This window comes from Rhinolophus hipposideros, assembly GCF_964194185.1.
Source record: "Rhinolophus hipposideros genome assembly, chromosome: 16".
NCBI classification, from domain to species: domain Eukaryota; kingdom Metazoa; phylum Chordata; class Mammalia; order Chiroptera; family Rhinolophidae; genus Rhinolophus; species Rhinolophus hipposideros.
Genome location: NC_138062.1, coordinates 41,391,370 through 41,415,946, shown reverse-complemented (window position 1 = coordinate 41,415,946; position 24,577 = coordinate 41,391,370). Strand labels below are relative to the sequence as shown.

Genomic DNA, 24,577 nt, shown 5'->3' with positions numbered 1-24,577 from the left:
TGGGAATAAAGAACAGCTGGGAGGGATGGAATCTCTTGGGAGGGTTTCAGAATTGGTCTATCCATTTTTCTTAATGGTGAAACTTGTAAAGGAAATTGCTATTCCAATTTTGCAGACTTCTGAGATGCTCATGCAAAATTTACATTAAAATCTATTACCATATTTTGATGAGAAAAACTGCTTATCTTTTTTCATTTTGAATTTTTTTTCTACAAACTTTATGCAAATCTAATGTTAAAAGATTGTAGGGTGTGCCTTTGGATAAGAAATTGAGCTCAATTTTTACAACTATTTCTATTTATTAAATCCAGAAGGTCAAGAAAATTATAAAGTGCCGGCCTTTCTAAATACGAGGAAGAGGAAGAGAGTTACTTTTGGAGAGGACCTAAGCCCTGAAGTATTTGATGAATCTTTGCCAGCAAATACTCCATTGCGTAAAGGAGAAACACCTGTTCGCAGAAAGGATTTGAGTAGTATCGATCCTCTGATACTTGAACAGTCACCAGTTCCTGAGCCATTATCTCAACCAAATTTTGATGACAAGGGGGAGAATCTTGTAAGTGAAAAATGTGGAACAAACTTGTTTATATTTTAATCAGATCTCACCTATTTTGTGTGAGCAATAATTGTGCTTTGAAATCATGAAATGGACCAAATGATTTGTCTTGTTATAAAATAATGCATTTTCTAGGTAGGTTATTACCATTTTGTTTTGTTTTGTTTTTCTTATTAAAAACAATATTTCCATGACTCCTCGTATATAGCATATTTCATGGAGCTTACATAGCGAAGTACGCACCAGTTTGAACTCGCTGCACTATAAATGGTTTTATTTTGCCATACCTTTTTAAATCCTAGGTATTTACCATACTCATTTGAAACAGCTTAGTAGAAGAAAAGGGTAACTTGAGCATTTTTAGTTTATTCATCAGGTTTGTACATTTTTCACGTTTATAGGTCATTTGAATTTATTTTCTTGAGAACTACCTGTTAATCTTCCATATGTGTTTTTTTATACTGGGATCGTCATTCATTCCCTCTCTTGCTATACTTTGACATAAGAGTATTTCACTTTCAGCCGGGATGGATTAATAGGGACCTAATTTATACTCCCATGAGAAACAACTGATAAACTAGAGAAAATAGCCGGCACAGTGGTTCTTAGATGCTGAACATCGGGCAGCACAGGACAGTAATCGCTGAGAGAGGAGTAACAAATGACATGAGCCTACGAGAGCCCCCACTCACTGCCTGGGCTGAATTTCCAGGCTGCAGTACCAGAGGGGTTACCTCAGTGGAGCTTGGCAGTCTTCAGGAGTTGAGAAGGTGGAGTTGGGGTCTGGAAAAGTGAAGGAGGTGGCAGTTCACAGGGCTAAGTACCAGAGAGGAGAGAGCTGCAAGGTGTGCTCTGGAGCTCTACGGAAGGTCCTGCTTGGGTCTGCAGCTCAACTCTGGTTAACAGATGCTTGTGAGTAAACTGCCCAAGGCCAGGGAAAGAACTACCCAAATGGAGCAGAGGGAACAATCCCTAGAGCTCACACAGGGACCTACCGGAATAGTCTTCCCACCAACATGGAAGGTAGAAAATCCTTGTAATTCAAGGAGGCACTGGGTACTTAGGAGACTGTTGCCCCCTTAGTGGAGCAGAATTAGACTAAAGAGCCTAACACCGCTTAAAAGCAAGCCTTGAAATAATCCAACTTGTATCCAGGTACTTAACTACATTGCATAACAAAGCTCAAGAAGAACAAAACCAGTACCAAAGGACGTTAAATTATTCAAAATGTCTGACATTCAATTTAAAACCATCAATAGATCTGTCGTAAAGGACGCTCCATAAGGAGGAGAGAAGATTAGGGAAATTGCAGATGTAGCAGTAGAAATTACTGTCAGTGAAACACAGATAACAAAAGACTGGACAAGAACGAGCAGACAATCTGTAAACGGACCACTTTAGGTGGCATAATATATATGTAATTGGAGTCCCTGAAGGAGAGGAGAGACAGAAGGAACAGAAAAAAACATTTGAAAAATAATGGCTGAAGAAGTCCCCAATTTGATAAAATTATAAATCTATAAATTCTAATGTTGAACAAATTTCCAGCACCACAGACATAAAGAAAAGTACACCAAAACACATTGCTTAAAAATCAGTTGCAAATTGCCTAAAAGGAGCTGGAGAAAACAGACACGACATAATGAAGAACAAATAGAAGAGTGCAGCAACATCTTTTAAAGATGTATTTAAGAGTTTTTGTGTGTGTGCTAAATATATACGAAAGCTGGAAAATTTTATTGCTATACAAGATTAGCGTTAAAGGAAATGTTAAAGGAAATCCTTTAGTCAAAAGGAAAATGGTTCCAGATGGAAATCTGCATCTAACAAAGGAATGAAGAGCCCTGAAAATGCTAAATATGTGGGAAAATATAACAAGAGTCTTTGTCTTGTTATGAATCACCATAAAAAATAATTTTTCAAAGCGGGAGTAACAACGTCTTGTTTGGTTTGCGACCTGGGTAAATAGAATATACAATAAAAATACCATGGTATAAAGGCTGGGAGGGTTTCTTAGGTTATACACAAAGTGGTGTAAGTTAAAGATGTATACTACAAGCCATAAACAACAAAAACACCTTAAAACAACAAAAATGTATGGAATGCAGCTAAAGCAGTGCTTAGAGGGAAATTTTTCAACATTAAAGCCTGTATTTAAAAATAAAAAATGCCTTGGGGCGGCCGGTTAGCTCAGTTGGTTAGAGCGCAGTGCTTATAACACCAAGGTCACCAGTTTGATTCCCACAGGGGTTGTGCCCTCCACAACTAGTTGTGCCTTCCACAACTAGATTGAAAACAATGCCTTGACTTGGAGCTGATGGATCCTGGAAAAACACACTGTTCCCCAATAGTCCCCAATAAAAAAAATTGTTTTAAATAAAAAATAAGAGATGTCTCAAATTAATCTCAACTTCCACTTTAAGAGACTAGAGAAAGAAAAGCAAGTTAAAACAAAGTAAGCAAAGAAGGGAAATAATAAAGACAAATGCAGAAATCAATGGAATAGAAAACAAAAACCACAGAGAAAAATCACTGAAATCGAAACATTGTGACTTAAAAAAATGTTAATAAACTTGTAATCAGACTATTCATGAAAAAAGACTACTCAAGTTACCAATATAAGGAATGTGAGGGTGATGTAACTATATTCTAACATACTAAAAGAATAATAAGAGATTATGAAAAACTTTATGCCAATAAATTCAACAACTTTGATGAACTAGACACATTCCTTGAAAGACATGAACTTCCAAATCTCACTCAAGAAGAAATAGATTATGCCGATAGCCCTATATCAACTAGAGAAATTTAAGTCATAGTTAAACCTTCCCACAGGAAAACTGCATCTCCAGATTACTAATGAATTTTACGAAATATTTAAGGAAGATCTTATACTAATAATTCTATATACACTTTTCCAAACAAATTGAGAAGGTGGGAATACTTCCCGATTCATTAATGTCACCATTAACCTGATAACATAATCAGACGTTATAAGAAAAGAAAAAATATCCTCGTGAACATAAGGCTCTATAAAAAGAATGTCATGCCCAAGTGAAGTTTAGCTTAGGAGGTTTAATATTTGAAAAACAATCTCTTAATTCACCATATTATCAGACTTAAGAAAAACTATATGATCATCTCAGTAGATGCAGAAAAAGCATTTGACAATAGCTAGGATTCATTTGTGATAAAAAAAAAAACAAAAACTGAGCAAACTGGTGACAAAAAGATTTTCTTTAACCTGAAAATTTTTATTTATGAAAAACCAACAGCTATCATCATGGCAACTACATGGGAAAGAAAAGATTTGACATCTGCATTTATATTTCCATTTTACCCTGAAGTTTCCCTGAATAAATATTATAATGTTAGGTTGTATTTATTAATGGATTATCTTATATACTTTTAGAGGAATTAGGGCATGGGATTTTAAATAAACCAAAAAGTAACTTATTAGTGAATCATTATGGCTACTTTGTGGTTATTAGGTTGATGCAAAAGTAATTGCAGTTTTTGCAATTATTTTTAACCTTTTAAACTGCAATTACTTTTGCATCAACTTAATAGTAAACATGGTTTCATTAAAGGTGATTGATAAATATTTTTTTTTAATATTTTCATATCCGATATTTTTATTTTACCTTGACCTTTTCTTTTTTAATCACTTACTGTTTCCCATCCTTATGCTCATTACAATTCTACCCACAAATATAAGTCCTTATTATTTTGTGCACATTATTCATATGTCCACTGAATTTAAAGATGTCTAATTTTTCTACTTTTTTTCTTTCTTTGTTTAGGAAAATATAGAACCTCTTCAGGTATCATTTGCTGTTCTGAGTCCTCTTAGTAAGTCTACAATCTCTGAGACTCTTCCAGGTAGTAATTTTTGTTTCTCTTACAATCATAAATGTCATTAGCAATATGTGTATGTAACTAAGCTCTATTTTCTTTTTAAAATTTTATTATTTTGGTAATGCATACTTGGTTCAAAAATACCAAATACCATGTTTCCCTGAAAATAAGACCTAGCCGGACCATCAGCTCTAATGCGTCTTTTGGAGCAAAAATTAATATAAGACCCAGTCTTATATTATGTTAGATAAGACCCGGTTTTATATTAAATTTTGCTCCAAAAGACGCATTAGAACTGATGGTCCGGCTAGGTCTTGTTTTCGGGGAAACATGGTAGTATAGGAAACCTTAGAAGTTAGAAGAAGTCTCTTATTCATTTCCATTCCAAGTCCCACACTTCATAATCGATTACCCACATTTAGCTTCCTTATATGGAAGCTCCAGTTTGCACAGTTGAAATGTTAAGGATCATAAGGGTCATTCTTAAATATCCAGTGTTGTTCATTCACATCACAATGGCATCTTGGGCACATGTACTTTCCAAGGTGTCTGACTTTTTTGTGATCATCACAAAACAACAAAGATCTCTGCACTTTCCTGACAAACTAGTACTTGGCTAGCAAATGTCATGGGAAAAACACGTAGGATGGGAACCATTATTCATGTCTCTTCCCTGGTCGAAGTCCTTTAATGGCTTCTCGTTGGCTGTGGAACACAAACCAAACTCATTAGCACAGCATCGAAGACGTGCAATGTTAAGTTAGATCTAAAATTTGAAGGATAGTCAAACAGGTTCCAAAGCCTATACTCTTTAATGCATTGTACTGCCTTTCATTTATACCATTGAAAGTGATCAGATTAAAAATTTCTTGAACTCTGTAAAATAGTTTTTCATAATCATCTTAATGCCTTTTATTGCAATTTCATGGTATAAAATGTAGCTTGGAATAAATGAGTGAAAATACAGGTATACTTATTGTAATACGATTTAATCTGTTATCTTAGTAAGGTAATATGTTCTACAGTCTCCATGGAAAGTGGTGAAAGTTTCAGGGTATTTAGTAAACTTAAAGTTTTTAAAAAATTAATGTGAATTTTAAATTGTATTTCTCTTGGTAATTAATTATGTTTAGATATGATACTAAAAGCAAAAGTGGGTATCCAAAAGAGTATGCAGTGTATCTGAAAGATGGCTTACAACTTTTTGTTAGCTACCCTAATTTTGCTTGTGTCTTGCTTATCAGGCACAGATACCTGTAGCTCTTCAAACAATCACGAGAAAATAACCTGTAAAGGTGGTCGAATAACACGGACCTCCAGCAGAAGACGTGTAAGTGTTTGTACTTGGCACAATGTATTTTTAAATCTTGCAATATATTTTTTTTCTTTTTGCATGACCAAATGACTATGGGTAAAATCATGGCTTGATCAATGTCATTAAGAGCTAATACCTTATCCCATCACTTATGTATGTAACTCAAGGTAATGATGTCTTCCTGATTTGGTTTTAATTAATTCTGTGAGAAGAAAAATCCAATAAAACAAAAATGCTTTCAGAGTTTGTGTCCATGTGGAAAGTAATCTGTTTAAAAAGCTTCTTGAGATCTGTGTGGTTTTATGATTTTTTATTGAGATACAAAGTGGAAAAGAGTAGTATGTAATTAGCAGAGCTAGGAAATGGCATAAATATAATATTTTTAAAAATTATACTTTAACACAGTGTTTCTACTGTTTTCGGTATAAGCATAATTTTCATTGAATGCATGTCTTTTGCTATTTTATTAAATTAGATAAAATAGGATTTTTGCCTATGGCATCATAGTGTATAAACATGTAGTATACTGTTACAAGATTTTTAGCTAATGTTGTATGATAAACCCAGAATTTAAACTTAGATAATCTAATATTTCATTATTTTTTTTCTCTCCATAGCCCAACAGCAGTTAGGTGCTAACTTGTAGATGCTCATTAAATGTTTTGATGAATAAATCAGCTATTCTTAAGGTTTTTCATTCTTCCTTAAAATAATTGGGCAGAATGCATATGCTTTTGGGTCTATGTTTGATAAATCCAAAATTAGTTGTTACTGTTTCCTCCGTTTGAGGTTAAGTTGGGTAAAATACTTCTAATGGTATTTATGACTTAAGAGGAAATGGGATATAAGAATGGTAGAAGCAGCATGGGAAGGAAAATAAATGTGAGAAAACACACATTAAAATGTAACTGTGTTTTATGGTATTCCCATTTAAAATTTTCTATATAGCAATCAATCGGTTTTGCGGAAGAGAGTGTTTGCAGCTTACTTAATACAGAAGCTCAGCCTTGTAAAGAAAAGAAAATTAAGAGGAGGAAATCTCAAGAAAGCAAGCACACAGACAAAGTACTTCCTAAAAAGAATCAGGTAAGTGTGTGTGTAAAGATAAAGAGTAGAAGTGGTGCATTTCTTTATTGTGTGGTTAGAAAAACATGGAAACAAAGTTTTTTCCAGTTAACATTGGACCAAGAGTATTAAAGTCTTCTTATCATACAATAGAAAGAGCCATAAGAGGCTATATATTCCACTCTCTTAATTACCTGAGGGCCATTTTTGCATTTTCTTTATTGTGTTCAGTAAATCCAGCACAGTAAATCTGCGCTCAAATATTAAACTGATTCTTATCCTTGAGTCTAATCTAACTTCACCCTGTTTGGGGACTCCTCTAATTTCCTAGGCAGGGATGAGGGCACCATCTTCCACTTGTGTGACCTTGCTTCTGCCAATTGCTGGATCACTTCCCCATATTTACAGAAGAATTTAGAAACTAGCTCTCAGTCTTCCTCAATGCACTAAGGCCTGTCCCGGCTCAGATGATTTCATAGGTCTCTTAATGGATAGCCGATCTAGCACCGTGACCCACTTCCTGGTGCATTTCTTTTCAATTATCTGGACCTTCCTCTGCCATACCCACAGCTTGTTGGTACTACCTAAGCCCATCCCACTTTTAATAACACACATTTATATGTCCCATTCTGTGACCCAGCCTCCTATCCATCCAGTACTTTCACTCCCTCACCCGTGTGTCTCCGCTGTACTAATAATCTTCTGGCCCTCTGCTTACCTTCAAGCTTTCAGATATCCCTAATTTCCTGTGTTTCCTCATTTATCCTAATAAGTCACGTGAGCTGTTTTCAGCCACTCTTGTCCGTAATCTCAGTTCTTCATCCCTTTTATTCCACTCCAACACTGGACTTATCTAACCATGATCCCCTCTCCCATCTAACATCACTACTGGAGAGACTCAAACAGGTGCTCCTACAGGTCCATTGTTCTACATATTATCTGACATATGGTCTCATTCTCCACCACTTTGCCACTTTACCTTATTCTTCCAAGGTATTTAGTAACTTAGTGACCAAAATCCAGTGCATCCTGTGAGGTCTTGTTCTCACCATCTCAGCCACACTTGACCTCACTGGCAACACTTCTTTGTAGTCTCTGTCAAAGGTTTATTTTCTTCAACCCGTCCTTACATGCTTGTATTACCCAGAGTTCTCTTTGCCCTTCCAAATTGTATATTTTCTGGGTGATTTCATATGCAGCATGCTTGATGACTCCCAAATCCTTCTGATCTATAAACGTGTGTACAACTGCCTTCTAGAGAGCTCTTCTTAAACCATCCTACAAACACCTAGTAAAAAAGTCAACATTTCCAAAATGGAATTCTTCAATCTCACCCCAACATACACCCACCCAGAACAGCCAGTAAACTTTTCTGCTTCTTAAAAACTGTTTTAAACATGGCACAAACACTCCTAAGTCAGCAAAGCCAGAAGAAACTGGATGTTTTCTGGTTCAGTCCCTTTTTTTAGATCATGTACTCCTTTGCTGAAAAAAATACATGTAAGTTCAAAAATATGCATACATTTATTTAATTGCATTAGAAATTGCTTTCCCTCATACCTATACCTATTTCTTCACATAAAATCAATAGTCAGAAAGTTCAAGATGGGTTGAGCATTGTCTTTCTCCAATCAGTCCCAGGACCCCACTAAATCAAAGTAATTGATGTAATAGGAAGCTTAGAATAGCAGTGTGAAGAGGAAAGAAATGAAGAGTATTAAGCAATAGATGACAGCCTTCAGCGAATTTCTGAAAGACAAAGTAGATGGGTGCATATTGACAGATAAATGAGATGGAAAGATTTGCAGCTCAGAATGTGCTAGGAGGGAGCTAGAGAGGCTCTGGGAGCCAGCCTGCTGATGGGGATCCCCAGAGACTGGGCCCAGGACTGGTAAGTACAGTGGATGTTGAGAGTGAGAAGTGGTAATGAGAAACAGATTAATGGCAGTCCTGTATATGGAACTGTTTGCACCAGTTGGCACCCCAGCCCCCTCTCCCACCCTAATGCCCAGAAGAGATGTTATCATCTAGGTTAAAGCCTTCATTCTGGTATTTGGAAAGTCCCACAATCTTAACTGCCAGCTCTTGCCCTGAAGCAGAGCCTACAATTGATGCTCCCCATTCTCCCTGTCCCACACAGAGTTCCTAGTGGAATTGTCACACAGGAAAGAGACTGAGCTGGAAAGCAGAGGACATTCATACCAATTTCCAATCTTAAGTAAGAATCAGACAACTGAGTAGAACCAAGAGCATAAAAGACCAATATTAAAAGGTTGAAAAACTGATCCCAGAGAGAAATGTTATTCGGGGAATAGAAGGAAACTTTATAAAAAAATAAACATTCTGATATAGTCAGATTTAAGAAAGTATGCATAAAACTAAGAAGGGGATGCTATTAAAAAGAAGCAGAGATAAAAATATTTGCAAAAACACAAAATTTAGTAGTTGGACTAGAAAATGAAATTAAGGAAAGTCTCCTAGAGAGTAGAGCAAAACAAAGACAGACTAGTAATAAGAGACTTGGAAGACCAATCTAGGAGATTTCATAGGAATCTCAGAACAAGAAAACAGAATGGAAGAAATTGTCAAAATAAGAGGATTTCTCAGAACTGAAGAAAGGAGGCTTCAAGTTAAGAGAGTCTACTGAATGCCTCGTACAATGAAAAAAGGTCAGGCCTTGGACATGTCCGTGTGAAATTGAACAATTAAGGATAAGGAGCAGAGTGGACTTCAACTACCAGGAAACAATTATCAGTGGTATCGAGTTGAACAGCAGTCTGAATGCTGAAAGATAATTCAACAGGACATTTAAAGCTTTCAAAGAAACTATTTCAGCCCAATATTCTACATGCAGCCAAATTTAATTAAGTGTGAAAGAAGAAAATAAGGATATTCAGACATTTCAAGGACTCTGAAAAGTTTTTCTTTGGTTAGTACTGGAGGAGAGACTCAAGCAAAATGAGGAAGGAAGCTTGAGAATTCAGGACTCAGTGGATCTAAAACAGGAGAGCAATGCCAGGGAAATCTCTGGTTATAGCTGTTCAGCCAGCCTGGAAGATCAACCAATCCAAATGTGAGCAAAAGGAAAGGGTGTTCCTTTCTGGTGGGAAAAACAGAAAGATGTATGATTAGGAAAATGGAAGGTGTGCCATATAAGAAGAAAAAGAAAGGTAATTATATATCATTTCAAATAAAAGTCTATATACAAAAGTTTTGGACCCAACCTGTGTGATTTCAAGCAATAATGGAGTCTAAGGAAAAGTGTGTTTTATAGTGCTAGGAATCCTCCACAAGGGGGCGGCAGAGGAAAGGAAAACAGTATGAGGTCTCATTGACAACAATGAAAAATGCTTACACAGTCATGATGATGTAAATGCTATTTTCAACTAAGGGCAAAGCTTTAACAACTTGATTGTTGTGTAAGACGATCTAAATGTAGCTAATGGCAGAAGGTGAAAAGTGGGTAGAAAAGATGGAGGCGAGGATATTAACACTAAAGGTATAGTGGTTAAAGAGTACAGGCTCTAGAGCCAGATAACCTGGGTTCTAAATCCTGGCTGACCCCCTTCCCAGCATTGGCATGGTAGGCAAGAGTCTTGATTTCTCTGTTGGTTTTAAACTGGAGGTAGTAATGTTACTTATTTTATAAGCTTATTGTGAATACTAAATGTATTAACAATGCCTGGCCATAACAAACACTATGGCTGTTATTACAATTATCATCTTACAAATTAGGGGTTCGAAATATATTTTAAAAGTTGGTGCAAAGAAATAGAAGTATAAATTCACAGGTAACCAGTGAAGAAACCAAAACTAACACAGGGAAGAGGTAGGTTTAGTTTAAGCGAGGAGCAGCCTCATCTTTCGTGGCAGGAATCAGTGGAGATCTGCTCTGTACTGTGTGCTTGAAATGTTCTAAAAGAGTACATCTGAGGTGTTCTCACTACACACACACACGCACACATACACACACACGGTAACTGGGGTGATGGATGTGTTCCCTTACTTCGTTGTGATAATCATTTTATAATGTATGTTAAACCATCATGTTTTACACCATTAAAAAAAATCACATTGTACAGCCTAAATATATACAGTATTTATTTCTCTATCATACCTCAGCAGAACTGGAAAAATTTTGAAAATAAATAAAATTGCTAACTTGGGAGTGGCTTTAGAATTCATAAGAGTAAATTTCCAAAATTTGGCTCAAAACCCAGAATCAATGAGGTCAAAGATCAGTAAATTTCACTCCACGTGACCCAAACAACATGGAGCGCGCATGGGGAAAAAAAAAAAGAGACAAAGGACAAACTTGGGAAAAGGTATTTGCAATTCATATCAAATTCAAAGGATTGATATCACTGATATTTAAAGAGCTTCTAAGCTGAGTAAAAGTGAACAACTAGAGAAAAATCTCCAAGAGATATTTTTTAAAAGTCACAAAATTAAAATGAAAATGGCCCTTAATCATATGAAAAAATGTTTAGACTTGCCCATGATAATAAGAGAACTGCAACTGTCGCATGCAGTAAGATGCCTTTTCTTACCATTTTAGATTAGGAAAATTCTAAAAGCTTCACAACATACTCTCGGTGAGTCTGGGGGTAAACAGCCATGTTCATAGTTTTCTTAGTGCAAATCCCCGTGGAGGGCAGTTGAGCCATATTAAGGCAAATTAAATATTCATTTATCTTTTGACCTAGCAGTCCCATTTCTAGGAATCCATCGCAAAGATCTAATGACAAAAATGCAGAAAGGCATATGTACAAGGTTATTTATTGTAGCACTCTTTGTAATGCCAAAGACTAAAAGCAAACCAAATGTCCATCAGTAGGACACTGGTTGAATAAACAATGATGTGTTCACAAAGTGAATATTTTGTAGCTGTAAAACTTTTGTAGCAGAAGAAAAATTCCAAGTACTGCTATGGAATGATGCCAGGATGCGTTTACTATTAAGTGGGGAAAAAAAACAACACTGTAAAATGATGTGTATAGTAAGTTACCTGTTATGGGGGGAACTATGTTTCCCCAGAATTTGTATACTGAAGCCCTAACCCCTGGTACCTCAGAATGTGACTGTATTTGGAGATGGGGCCATTAAAGGGGTGGTTACGTTCAAATGAGTCCCTTAGAAAGGTCCCTAATCCAATCTGACAGGTGTCCTTTTGAGAAGAAATTTGGACACCAAAGCAGACGCCAGGTGCACCCACACTGGAAGAAGACCATGTGAAGAGGCGGTAGGAGGGCAGCCATCTGTACACCAAGGAGAGGCCTCAGGAAACCAACCCCACCTTGATCTTCGATTTCCAGCCTCTAGAATTGTGAGGACATAATATTGTTTAAGCCAGTTGGTCTGTGGTATTTTGTTATGGCAGCTAATATGGAGAACTAATATACTACCTTTTAATCTAAGAAAATAGGGAACATTTAAAAATAACAATAAATGTATGTGTATATACACACATAACATCTTTCCATTAAAAAGAGTAGGAGAATAAAACAAAGACAAATAAAAACTGGTTACATACAGGGAGAGGCGATAGGAGGGAATAGGAAGGAATGAAAGTTAGACGAATGTCTTCCTTTTGATATTGAACCATGTAAATGCTTTTTACATGACTGTAAAAATTAAATTTAGGAAAAAGAACAATCCCTAAAAATTGAAAACGAAATGAAACAAATTATCTAACTATCAAGTTGGTGGGTTAACCTGACAAAGAATTTTTTCATACTTAAAAATTTGAAAAATCCCAGTGGGATATATGCTAAAGACAAAAATAACTGCAAAAGAAGCTTAAACAGTGTGAAGTACTCACATTGATAAATTCAATCTAGAATAAAGAAAATAAGCAGTTTTTTTAAACTGTCATTAGGAATCAAGACTTTTTTCTATGAGATGAAAAACCATTTAAAATCAAATTCAAAACCTTGCTAGACAAAATTTGAATGGGAAATATCAGTATGAAATTATGGTTTTTCCTTTAATTTTCTAGCTCTGTCGATAAGGTTTAGAAGCAGTGAGCATCTCCGGTCAATCTCTAGATTGCCCTCTCTAAGTACTATTTCCTACTAAAAGGGATCAGAGTTCTTTAGTGAAATGGCTGCTTTCAGATTTACAACAGCAAATGTAGAAAATGAGCCAAGGTCCGCTGTGCAAGCAAGGAAGTATAAAACACTGCTGGGGTCCTGTTAGAAGACACGGAACTATCTAGAAGGGGCTACCACTGACCCAAAGTGGGACAGTGTGACCATCAGAAATAATGATTGCAATAGATTGAAACAAATATCAAATATGAAAAAAACACGTCAGTTCAGGATGATTAATAACAAATCTTAAAGACTACCTTGAAGCTGTCTAGGACGTCAACTCCAAAAACCAGAAAATAAAGTTTGAACTCTTATTTCAAGTGAATAATTAATGAGGAATTTCCACTAGTAAGTAAAAAAGATGTATTCGGGAAAGCTGTTGAGTGTTACAGTATTAGAGTGTTGCAAAAGTAATTGTGGTTCTTGCAATTATTTTTAACCTTTTAAACGACAATTACTTTTGCACCAACCTAATAGGTAGAAGTCTGATGGGGGAGCATAATGGATTGATCAGACTGAATGCCTGTGCCCACTGCATTCATAATGCCACAGAAGGAGAGTGGGTATCTTGATGCCATAAACAAGTACAAAGTATAGAACCATCCGTGAAATGCTCAAAAAATAATCAAAGCTGATTCTGATCAAACCTAGATCTAATGACCAGTTATAAATACAAGGGATGGAGGAAGATAAAGACACATCATGATTGCAGTAAGCCAAACTCAGAGTTTGGCTAATTATACAGGATAGGTGACTCAGTTTATGCAGCAAATAAATGGCAAGAGGGAAAAAATAAAGGAACCATAGATTTTTATAAGAGATCTCTGAACCAAATGGAATGTGTGGAGAACTTATTGGAATCCTTATTTGAACAGTTGTAAAAAGCCATTTATGGACCAATTGGAGAACTTTGAACTCTGAGGAAGTATTAGGGAATATTGTTGTCATTATGGCATTTTGTATTTAAATGTTTTATTTTGGGATAATTTTAGAAATACATGCTATTGTAAGAAGAAATAGAGTGATCCCAAGTACCTTGTACCTAACTTTTTCCAGTGGTGACATCTTGCAAAACTATTATATAATATCATAATAGTACAATATCAAAGTGCTGTCATAATACAGGATATTTTGTCAACACAGGATCTCTCCTGTTGCCCTTTTGGGGCTGCATTCACTTCCCATTCCTACCCCCGGCTTAACCCAGCAATCACTAATCTGTTACCCGTTTCTTTAATTTTCTCATTTTTAAGAATGGTATGTAACCTTTTGAGACCGGCATTTTTCACTCATCATAATTCATTGGCGCTTTGGTCAGGTTTTTGTGTTTATCAATAGTTCCTTTTGTTGCTGAGTAGTATTGGTTGTTATAAAAGAAAAAGAAGTAATCATTTTGCAGTAAATACATATATCCAATAATTACATTGTATACCTTAAACTTACATAATGTTATGTCATATCTCAATAAAGTTGGAAAAAATAAAACTGCATTGTAAAAGAAGAAATCAACAATAAAATACAATGTCTGATAATAACATTTCATTTTGTTGTGGAAAAAACAAAGCCCTTCTCTCTCAGAGATACTATAGGATTTGCAGATGAAATGATGTAATATATGGGGTTTTCTTTAAAATAATCGGGGGGTGGTGGTTATACATGAATCTCGATTTCTATATGTTGGTAATTGTTGAAGCTAGTTGATAGGTACATGGGGTTCAATATTCTGTTCTCTCTACTTTGGGTGCGTTTGACATTTTCTATCATAAAAAGTTAAAAGTTTAGCAATACGAGTCCCTCCTTTAGAGATGGAGCTACCTACATATCTAAAACTGGAACCAATCAATAAGTAAACAGCAAGATAAGGAAGTGTATGCTTTTCATCTAAGCTTTCCTATGCAATTTGATATGTTCCATGTACATGAATTATTTTTAAATCATTTTAAAGCTACTCAGAAAGAATTTAAGTCTTAATTGCAAACCAAACAAAAGATAAGCATTTACTTCTGTTGCATGAATTCCTTCACTGTATGAGACGAAATATTGGTGATTCTGGAGTAAATGGAATCACTTTCAGAGTAATACCTTTAGCTGTCCTTTGTCTGCTCCAAGTCATAAACCAACCTAACCATTTCTAGATCACATGGCTTTTCTAAGAATCCAGTCACATGTGGCTTCTTTTGTTTACTACAGTTATAAGCAAGGCTTTTGTATTGACTTCAATTTTGTTAAGTTTCTAGCCTTTGCAGATGAAACCTTATGGATAATAGCAGTTTGGTGCAAAAATAATTGCGGTTTGAAAGGTTAAAAATAATTACAAAAACAGCAATTACTTTTACACCAACCTAATATAATCACTGCTAGATGTATTTCCATGGCAGACCTCTCAGGTGCTTTAATCTTTAACCTTTCTTTTTGGGTGGTATACTTCTATTGGCCCAGGACCATGAAGAAAACGTAGTATTCCTTTGTCATGTTTAGCCAATTTTCTGAAGTTTAACTGTACTTCTTTTTCTTTTACATTCATTCATTCATTCATTCATTCATTCATTCATTCATGTTTGTTGAGAAGCTACTATGCCCAGGCACTATGGCAGGTGCTGGAGACACTTTATATAAACAAAGATTTTCAGAATCCTGTACAAGGGGATTTTCTCTACCTACGAATCAGAAATGATTCTGGAGGTTATAATCTGATGACATTGACCATAGCGTATTAGCTGACCGTGTAGGGCCTACGTCACACAGTAATACCACCAGCATAACGTTCTCCCACGTCAATACGCAAAGTAGTAGGAAGGAATTTAAAAGAATCAGACTAGCTAACAAAGCTGTTCCTGTGAGGCAAGCCCTATGTGAACTGTTCCATGGAGGTTATTTACCACCACATCTCTTGGGATTCCCATTTTGCAGATGAGAAGGAGGTACAGAGGTTGAGGTAACTTGCTTAGGGCTGTAAAACAAGTAAGTGGCAGTCAGGATTTGAACTGAAGGCTTCTGGCACCAACGGGCCAAATGTTTTTCTTTTGCAGCTTCTCTGGGGCTCGAGTTGCGATTTTTCACTTGGCTTCCACAACCATCGACCAAGCTGTCATTTCCCCTACTGTCCATGGAAGGCAACAGAAATTCCATGAAAAAATCTTTAATGGAAAAATATTTAACCCCACATTTTCCTAATGTACATAGAGATGGTTTATACTGAGGATTTCTCAGGGAATCTGAAGTTAAATATATATTGTGCATTACCAAGAGGAACATGTATTTTGTACCGTTCTAAAATTATTTTTCCATGGAAGGTTTTGTTTCGTTTTTATAGGATGTCTATAGGTGTCTCAAGGAACAAACCTTCAGTTCTGTCCCACTTCCGTACTCTTACATATTATGTACTTTTTCACACCATTCGTTTCGATGCTATCCAAATGGTCTTTCTTCAATGTGACATCAAAGGTTGTTTCTCCCTGAACCATCACACGGCGAACCCTCACTGTTCTCAGGCTCCTACACAGTGTGCACAAGGGCCCTGCTTGCTTTGTCAGCTGCTTCTGCCACCTCTGTGCGGGCCCAGTGACCACTCACTGCTGCTTGCAGCTCTTCCCCTAGCTGGGCTGGGCCCCGTCTAGAGCTCTGTGTGTGCCATTCTCTGCTCTTTGAAAAGCCTTGCGGCACCACTCATAATCGGCCCAAACAGTTGTCGCTTAAGATTTCACTTAGACATTTCATTTCCTGCGGAGCCTGTCCTGACCTCCCGTAGGCCAGGTACTCACCTCCTCCGTCCATATAGGCTCTGTCATGGTCTGTTACGTATTAGAATTATTTGCCATTAGACCTTGAGCTCCCTGAAGACCACACCTAGTACGTTTTTATGTCTCAAACCTAGCAAGTTATTACCTGCACAGAGCACTTTGTCCACGAATGTTTGAATTCTATTTTCTTGAAGCATTAATTGTTAAAAATGTATTCTTTATGTTGACCTAAAGTCTGGTTCTCTCCAATATCATTACACTGAATGTATTTTTTTTTGGGGGGGGGGGAACAATCTATTATTTTAAAACAGTATTTGAGTTTCCCTCAAGTCTTTTCCATATGAAACTTTTTTTAAACATAGAACATTAGTTCTCAGTTACCAATACGGCAGTCAGAATTAAATTTAATACTGCAGTCTAGCTATTATTACAGCAGTTTTTAGTTTTTATAGAAACCCACATGTTTTCCATCAGTTATTACCAGACCTTTGTCCTTCATCTTCTACTTGTTAAAATCCATCTTATTTTGACCCATTCATTTTAATCTTGATTAAATCTTCTGTTTGAATCAGCTCAGCTAGCTTTGTGTTCTCCAGATTTTATGTACACACCGATTGTTTCTTCATCCAGATCTATGGACAGAAAACGGCCTCCCACAGCTTCTAGGAGATAACTCTTTCTGGGTCAATCCTGAGTCATCCTAACTGCATCCTACTTTACAAATATCTCACGTCTTAAGTCTGTACTCTAAGTCTGTACTCTACAGCATTTCTGACCTATTTCTGACTTATCCAGAGCTTACCTTGGTAAATGCTTTGTGGAAATAGAGAACGATACTCTATAATTTGTCAATTGAGTTCTGCTTTATATACTATATTTTTTGACTTTGTGTAAGGTACTTAGACCCCCCCAATTCCTGTCTCAGTTACAGCGTTTTAATACATTTTCTCAGGTTTTAAAAAGTGGCAGAAAGAAGAAAGCAAAGAGAAAGAAAGGTGTTGAGAAGTCTTTATATGGGGAAAGAGACATCGCTTCTAAGAAGCCGCTCCTAAGTCCTATTCCAGAGCTGCCTGAGGTCTCTGTGTCGCCTGCTCTGCCTAGAGTCCGAAAGCTGTATTCAGGTATTTTGTCCTGTTCCTGTTTATCTTTTCTCTTCACCACTTTGTTGCTGTTTCACTCATTTTCCCCCTTTTTCCCCCTTCACTGTGCAAAGAGTACCTAAATAAAAAATATCAGCTTTTCATATGACCGTGAGGCTATTAGGGAAGCAGCAGTGTCACCTGGACCATTTTCAGATCTGATGGAAGCTCTGGGTCCTCTCCCCAGAGAAACTCAGACACAAGATACTGCATGTAATTTTAGGGGACATAATTTTCTTTCGTCCTATTTGCTTTGCCTGTTAAAGCATTTTGTTAAAGTAAAATGAATTCTCTTTGGTGGTGTAGTCCATCATTAAAAGTGAAGGAGATGATGGCTCAATAATAGATACATCAATTAAGGACAAAAAATAAAAAAATAAAATGCTTGCCCTGTGTTTCAGTACAGTTGGCACTACCAAGCATCTTCTAGAAGTGACATTGGTCAATTGAACTTGATGACATTGAACTTTGTGTTTAAAAGCTAAGATTAAGTTGGTTGATACGCTGGTTAGATGAAAATTGGTTTGGAGTTGCATCTGATTTTTAAATTGACAAAATCATGCTGCAGATAAGAGTATGTGTTCATTTGGTGTGTTAATTTTCTGTAGAATCACTTTTAAAATAGCTGCCTTTGTCAGTCAAACATTGATAGCCTACATTCTATTTGCAACATACCAGAGAGGATTATAACAGATTCAAGGATGGATATGGCACATGCCACTGAAAACTCTTGGTTTCTGCTACTTGTTCATTTCAGGAAAGCACGAAAGTTTAAACATTAAGCACACAGCCACCCCACAGTCATACACAGGCCCCGGCAGCCCCTGGAAACAGCAGGGGCAGTGCTGTCATACCCCAGCCTTTCCATTTGGTACCTTTGGGACAAGAGTTGGCCACCCCACCTCTTTTATTCTGGCCTGATGCTGTTTACCCTTTAAGATTTAGCAATGCTGGCTGCCTTTTCAGGAAAATTCTTTGTTCGTATCACACCTTTACCACCTGGTTTATAGTCATCTGTACACCTCCATTCCGTGTAAATTGCGTCCCTTTGAGACTGGAAACTAAGTCTTAGTTTCGTTATATCCCCAGTATAAAAACTAAGAGGAGTTTTCCCGAAGATGTTTAAGCAATGACTGTTAGTATATGTTTTCCACCTTGTATCTTATTAGAGAATTTCTTTGTTAAAATACCTGAAGCATATTTTATCTATAACCAATGATATATATCATCTGCATACACGGGTTTAAAGCAATTCCCTTCTTCCCTCCCTCCCTTTGTTCCTTCCTTCTTTTCATCTTCTGCTGTCTTCCTCTTTTCCTGCCTCTATCCCTCTCCCCTACCTTCCTTCTCTAGTATGTTAATTTCATGAGCAGTACAAAAATGTCCCCTTTTGTATAAAATTGTATAAAGATCCCATCTGACACATTAGTTAGTTGGCCCTGAGTGGATCTGACCCTATGTTAATCTCTAGCTTTACATGTCGTGATTTTAAATATCCAAATCATGGATATATACCTTTCAAATTGAAACATCGTTTTTCAGATTTTTTGTTTCAGCTTATGTTTTATGTATCTTCCACTTTTGATTTTATTTAGGACATTTCTTATACTATTTGGCTAAGTAAAAACTTTATTACCTGAGATAACAAGAGAGATGGCATCTAATAGCACTAAGAGAACACATAATGCTTGATTCACTTAGGCCGTGGTACGTAACTTGAAAACCTTCATGTTTTTTTCACCTGTGATGTGACACAGTGTGCCAAAAACACATGACAGGCGCCACATGGCACGGAGTTCCTGAAGGATGAATTTTAGTCATAGATTAGGGCAGAAGTGGGGAGATTTTTAGAATATGGAAACAAACGTGGCTCTATTTGAGAGTATAGTTGCAGTGTATATTAATTTTTTAACACAGGACATAAGACCTGAGTGTGTTCAGGGAGCAACCTTTTAGTGAAGTTCTCAAGTCCCCCCGAATTCCAAGTTTTTCCCTCTCTATTTCAGAAGAAACATTGATAGAAAAGTTTCAGAAGCATGATGTTGCCTGTTTTCAGTAATTCATTTTTTAGGGAAATAGAAAATGTGGCTGCCTTATGCTCATTGACCTTGTAGTGTGGGAAGTACATTAGAATAGAGGAGGCAAATTAAGACATAGTTCTCATTTTTCTGGTCTGAGACTATGTGCTTTGTTATTTCATGCATTAAATACATATTTTCTTAAGCTGTGGGGCTAGGGAAGAACTAAAAGGGAAAGGAAGGTGACGGATAGGGGCATGTACAGAGTGACATTTTGTAGGTCTTATGATTTTTGGAAGCTTGAAACACAGAATACAACGTGGCACCTGTGTGATTTGTTAAAGTTTATTTTCATTGTTACTTTTTAATTAGATTCAAACTTATTTACATGCCCATAGATGGTTCCAACTCAGATGGTGAACTTGAAGAAGTGATGCTTCCAGAAAGAAAGAATCTTTTGCCTCAGAACTCGGATTTTCAGATGAATCAAGACTTGACTAAATCCGATGTGTCTGAATTCTGCAGCTCTTACATAAAAAGCTCCTTGTCACTTATTAATGCTAATTTTGATCAAGATTCAAATATAAGTACTATAGAAATTCATGAAAGTAAATATAATCCAAAAGCAGAAATTAAGGTGGAAAGTGAAAATGAACTAAAAACTGAGACCGAGAATAAAAACAGTCATATTTCTTGTGCTTCTGTGACAAAAAAACCCATTGTATCAGATCATCCAAAGTCTGATTTTATTCAGCAGTCCCAAGAATTTTCTGCTGCTGGTCAAAATGCTGAAAACTTTTTTCAAAGCTTTAAAATTTCAGAAGATATAAAGCATGAAAAACAGGATGACCTCTTACTAGCTTCTGAAGGGAGACTGCTAACCAAGCCTTTAATGTCTGACTCACACAAAAAATGTGATTCTTCAGAAGATGTCTTAATTGACAGTATAAAAGAAAATAAAAGTCAAAGTGAGGATTTGGGGAAAAACGTCGCAGAAAGTAGTGGTGTGAGTTGTAAAAGGAAATACAGAAGACGCTCTATGTGTTATTCTGATGGTCAAAGTTTACATTTGGGAAAAAATGGAAATCACAAACCTTCCTATAGTGTGGGCAGCTTTGAAGCAATTAGTTTAGAAAAATCTGAACTATATAAAGATTTATCTGACTCCATAGAGCAAACCTTTCAGAGAACAAATAGTGAAACGAAAGTCAGACGTAGCATGAGGCTACAAAATGATTTGGAAAATGAAGGACTTGTCTGGATTTCACTTCCAGTTCCTTCCACTTCCTTCACTTCCCAAAGAACCAAAAGGAGAACAATATATACATTTGACAGCAGAGGATTTGAAAGTATGTCCCCCAGAAAAAAAGTTGTGTCCTCCAGCCAAAAACCTTGTATACCGCCCTCCACATCAGGTCAAGAGAACAGTGAGGGCTTTGCAGCCATTTCTTCCAGTTTACCTGAAAAGAGAAGGAAGAGCTTTTGTACATCTGCACTTGCAAACACTGAAAATGCTAAGTCAAAATGCTACAAAAGAAGAACCTTCTCAATCAGAAGGGAGAAAGCTCTCAAAAATGACTGTCAAGAGAATTAAACATTTCGGGGAACTACAGCAATAACTGACATTTCCTGCAGAACATTTGGCAAGAGAGAAGGTAACCATCCATGCTTAAAAGATTCTTTCATTCTAGTTCCCATTCTTTGTTCAATTTCAGTGTTTTAAAAATTTCAAATAAAATCATTTGAGTTGAACCTACTTTTAAGTAGAAATAAGTGAATTTCTTTATCATTCAAAAAGAAAACATTCTATTAAATATGCCCTCCTTCAAATGTTAAATGCTTTAGTAGTATTTTGTGCTAAAAAGGATTGTTTTTAGCCCCAACAATATGTTAAGTTTTATTTCACATTAGTACATATTTACTACCAAAGATTTAGAGTCTCTGTTGTAAAAAAAGCATCTTTTAGAATTGACTTGTCATATCTGGATGAGGAGAGGTTTTAAAAAAAATTGATAGAATTAATTTAACCATCAAAATCGAAGGTTAATATAAGGTTGAAAGCTGTTTTTAAAAAAGTGGGGTGAGATGTGTTTTAAAAATACTGCAAAAAAACTGTTTGAAAGTTTTAACAATTAGGAAAGATGGAAATTATAAAACTTGTCCTTTTGGGGGGGGCGGTTAAAGTTACGAGAAGCTTAAATGACTTTATCTGTCTCAAATGAAATTTTTATTTTCATACTTAGATTAAAATCAAATCTTAAATATGGAATTTTAGAGAAGTCTTTCAGTAAACCAGAATGTGATAAGTCTATCATTATAAAATGAAAATGTAATTTATAAATAACTAATATGAAAGCATTTTGTTGTTCAAACAAGATTCTTGCATGCTTTGTTATAGGGGAGGTGAGGGATTTGTTTTTAGTGAAAATATAGCAGTTTAGTTGAAGATTAATTTCCCAGATTATTCAAATTAGTCACAGGTAATTATGGATTTAAATTCATGTTCTTCATAAAAAAAATTTTTTGATCCAGAAACGGCCCTAGAGAATGAGTTTGCTAACATGAATCATGCATAGTAGTAAGGCTGCTGATTTCTTTCACATGACTTTTTCCAGCCGTTTTAACGTTTATTTCACTGTATCAAGTACTATCACTTGTCTCAGATTTTCTAGTAAGCCCCAGCGATATTGTGATAGATCCTATTGCCATTTGGGTGATAGCAGTTTGAAAATCTAAATTGTTATATATCTGGAATTTGTGAATGTGTATAAATCATTATATCATTAAACAATTGTCTTTGGAATCTTTTAAATCATTAAACTCTGCCTCTGCATGATAGCAGGAACATGTTAACAAATAGAGCTCTCTATAAATAACACAACAGGGAAGAAAGCTCCTGCTGAGCGCCCATTTCCCCTCCTCAGATAGAGACTATTTGTTACCTTCTTGGCACCAAGAGGTCTGGAACTCCTGCTGCTAAAGACTAATGTATTTTACATTAACACTCAAAGTGATCCCCAATTTCTTCTGCTAAAGGGTGGATTGTTTAAAAAATTCTTTTATCTTTACACGTAAATTATTTATGGGCTCCCCCCCTTTCTAGTTTTAGTGTGGTTGGCAAATCTATACCACTGAAAACAAACCAAAAGAAAAAATATCTAATGAATGAACTTCTTATGAATCTTTTGTTCTTAGTAATTTAAAAAGGAAAAAAAATTTTTCAATAATAGAAAATGTTAAAGGGTTTTGTTTTTTTGTTAAATTTTTGTATTTTTCCTTTGTTTAACATGAAAGCTTAAAACACTTATGTTCTCCCCTTTTAATTGCATGATCTATAATCTTAATTGTATTTGAATTTTTAAAATTTCACTTGGCTTTGTTTTTTTTCTCAAAAAGTGCCAGTGAGGGTGAGGGAAACATTTTGGTCTGATTTTTTTTTTTTTTTTTGGCTTGATTTTTCAAATGTAAAATTGTTCTCATTTTCTAGCATCTACAGTTAAAAATATAAACACGCTTTACAAGTCGTGTTGGTTTCAAAATGTTTCAATATGAATATGTTGTTGTTATTTGTAAATAACAAATGGGCATGTTTTTTCCTTAAACAAGATCAAATCTGAGAAATCAAAGCAACTTTGGCATAGTTATATTCTTTTAAGTCTCATTTGCATCATAAAATTTAAGAAAAGGTAATGATTTCTGTATTTGACATGCTTGCTTGTTTTTACGATTTCTTTTCACTAGTGGTTAAATCAAAAACTTGGCTTCAAAATAGTTTTTTCCAGCCTCATCTTTTTTACTGCTGTAACCCTTGACAATATCGTGTGAGAAAGTCTTGTCATCTGTTCCTGCTGCTCCTGTGGATTCTTGTCTGCTCCAGAAGATGGCAGCATGACATCTGAAGTTTGTTCTCCTACACACATTACCTTAATGCCAGGGCAGCTCTTGTTGCTGTGGGTCCTTCCCCTTAACTTTTATTTTTACTCATTTTTGTTATAAAAGTAATGTGTGGCTATTGAAAAAGGTAGAGAACTGTACAAAATTAAAAACCACCTTCTCCCACCCCATGCAAGCATCCTACAGCCACGCCTTCTTCCTCTCCTCAGCTTTCTTAAATGTACACACTGAACAGTGGTGTACGTCTTCCAGACCTTTGCGTGTATGAACATGGGTATGGATTTCTTTGTTTGCTGTTGGAATCACTATATGTGCCGTTCTGCAACTTGATTTTTTAATTCAACAAGTTACCATGCATGTCCTTCCGCCGTAATATGGAGAACCGTAGTGTTCCTCGGTCTTCAACCCTTGCATAGAATTACATGATTTTGATATCTACAAGTATAATTTAGGCATCTCCTTGCTAATGCATGCTAGTTGTCTCCAGTTTTTTGTTAATTGAAAATTATGTCACACTCCGCTTGTGTGAAAATATAAGATGAATTCCTTGAAATTAACATGGTTATTAAGTTCTCTTCTATAGATCTTACCTTTTTATAAAGATGTTGGCATCCATGCCGTCTTTCTGTCTCCTATTCTTCTCCTGCCACTTAATGCCACTTGGCTTCCATTTTCTCCTACTGCCCCACTGGCACTTAAGCTGTAGAATTAAGGGTCAGCTTTAGATCTTGCATAACAAGAAAAAATGATTAATAATGCCTGATTATGCTTTAGATTGAAAGAGCTTTTTCTTTTAATGGGAGGTTTGTTGAGGTATAATTAACCTACAGTAAAGTTCACCCTTTTGGAACGCACAGTTTGAATTTTGGCAAATTCATGTAACCGCTACCACGGTCAAGT

At 36.0% G+C, this 24,577-nt stretch overlaps 1 protein-coding gene across 1 annotated transcript in view; it reads left to right on the top strand.

Annotated features, from left to right (window-relative positions):
- Positions 1–22,567, top strand: part of CDCA2 (cell division cycle associated 2) — a 41,977-nt gene extending 19,410 nt beyond the window's left edge. The window contains exons 10-15 of the mRNA XM_081076854.1: positions 312–556; positions 4,360–4,438; positions 5,659–5,744; positions 6,678–6,815; positions 17,579–17,747; positions 20,182–22,567. Coding sequence (XP_080932980.1) covers positions 312–556; positions 4,360–4,438; positions 5,659–5,744; positions 6,678–6,815; positions 17,579–17,747; positions 20,182–21,377 — 1,913 coding nt within the window. The 3' untranslated portion in view covers positions 21,378–22,567. The remainder of the gene's footprint in view (positions 1–311; positions 557–4,359; positions 4,439–5,658; positions 5,745–6,677; positions 6,816–17,578; positions 17,748–20,181) is intronic.
- The last annotated feature ends 2,010 nt before the right edge of the window (positions 22,568–24,577 follow it).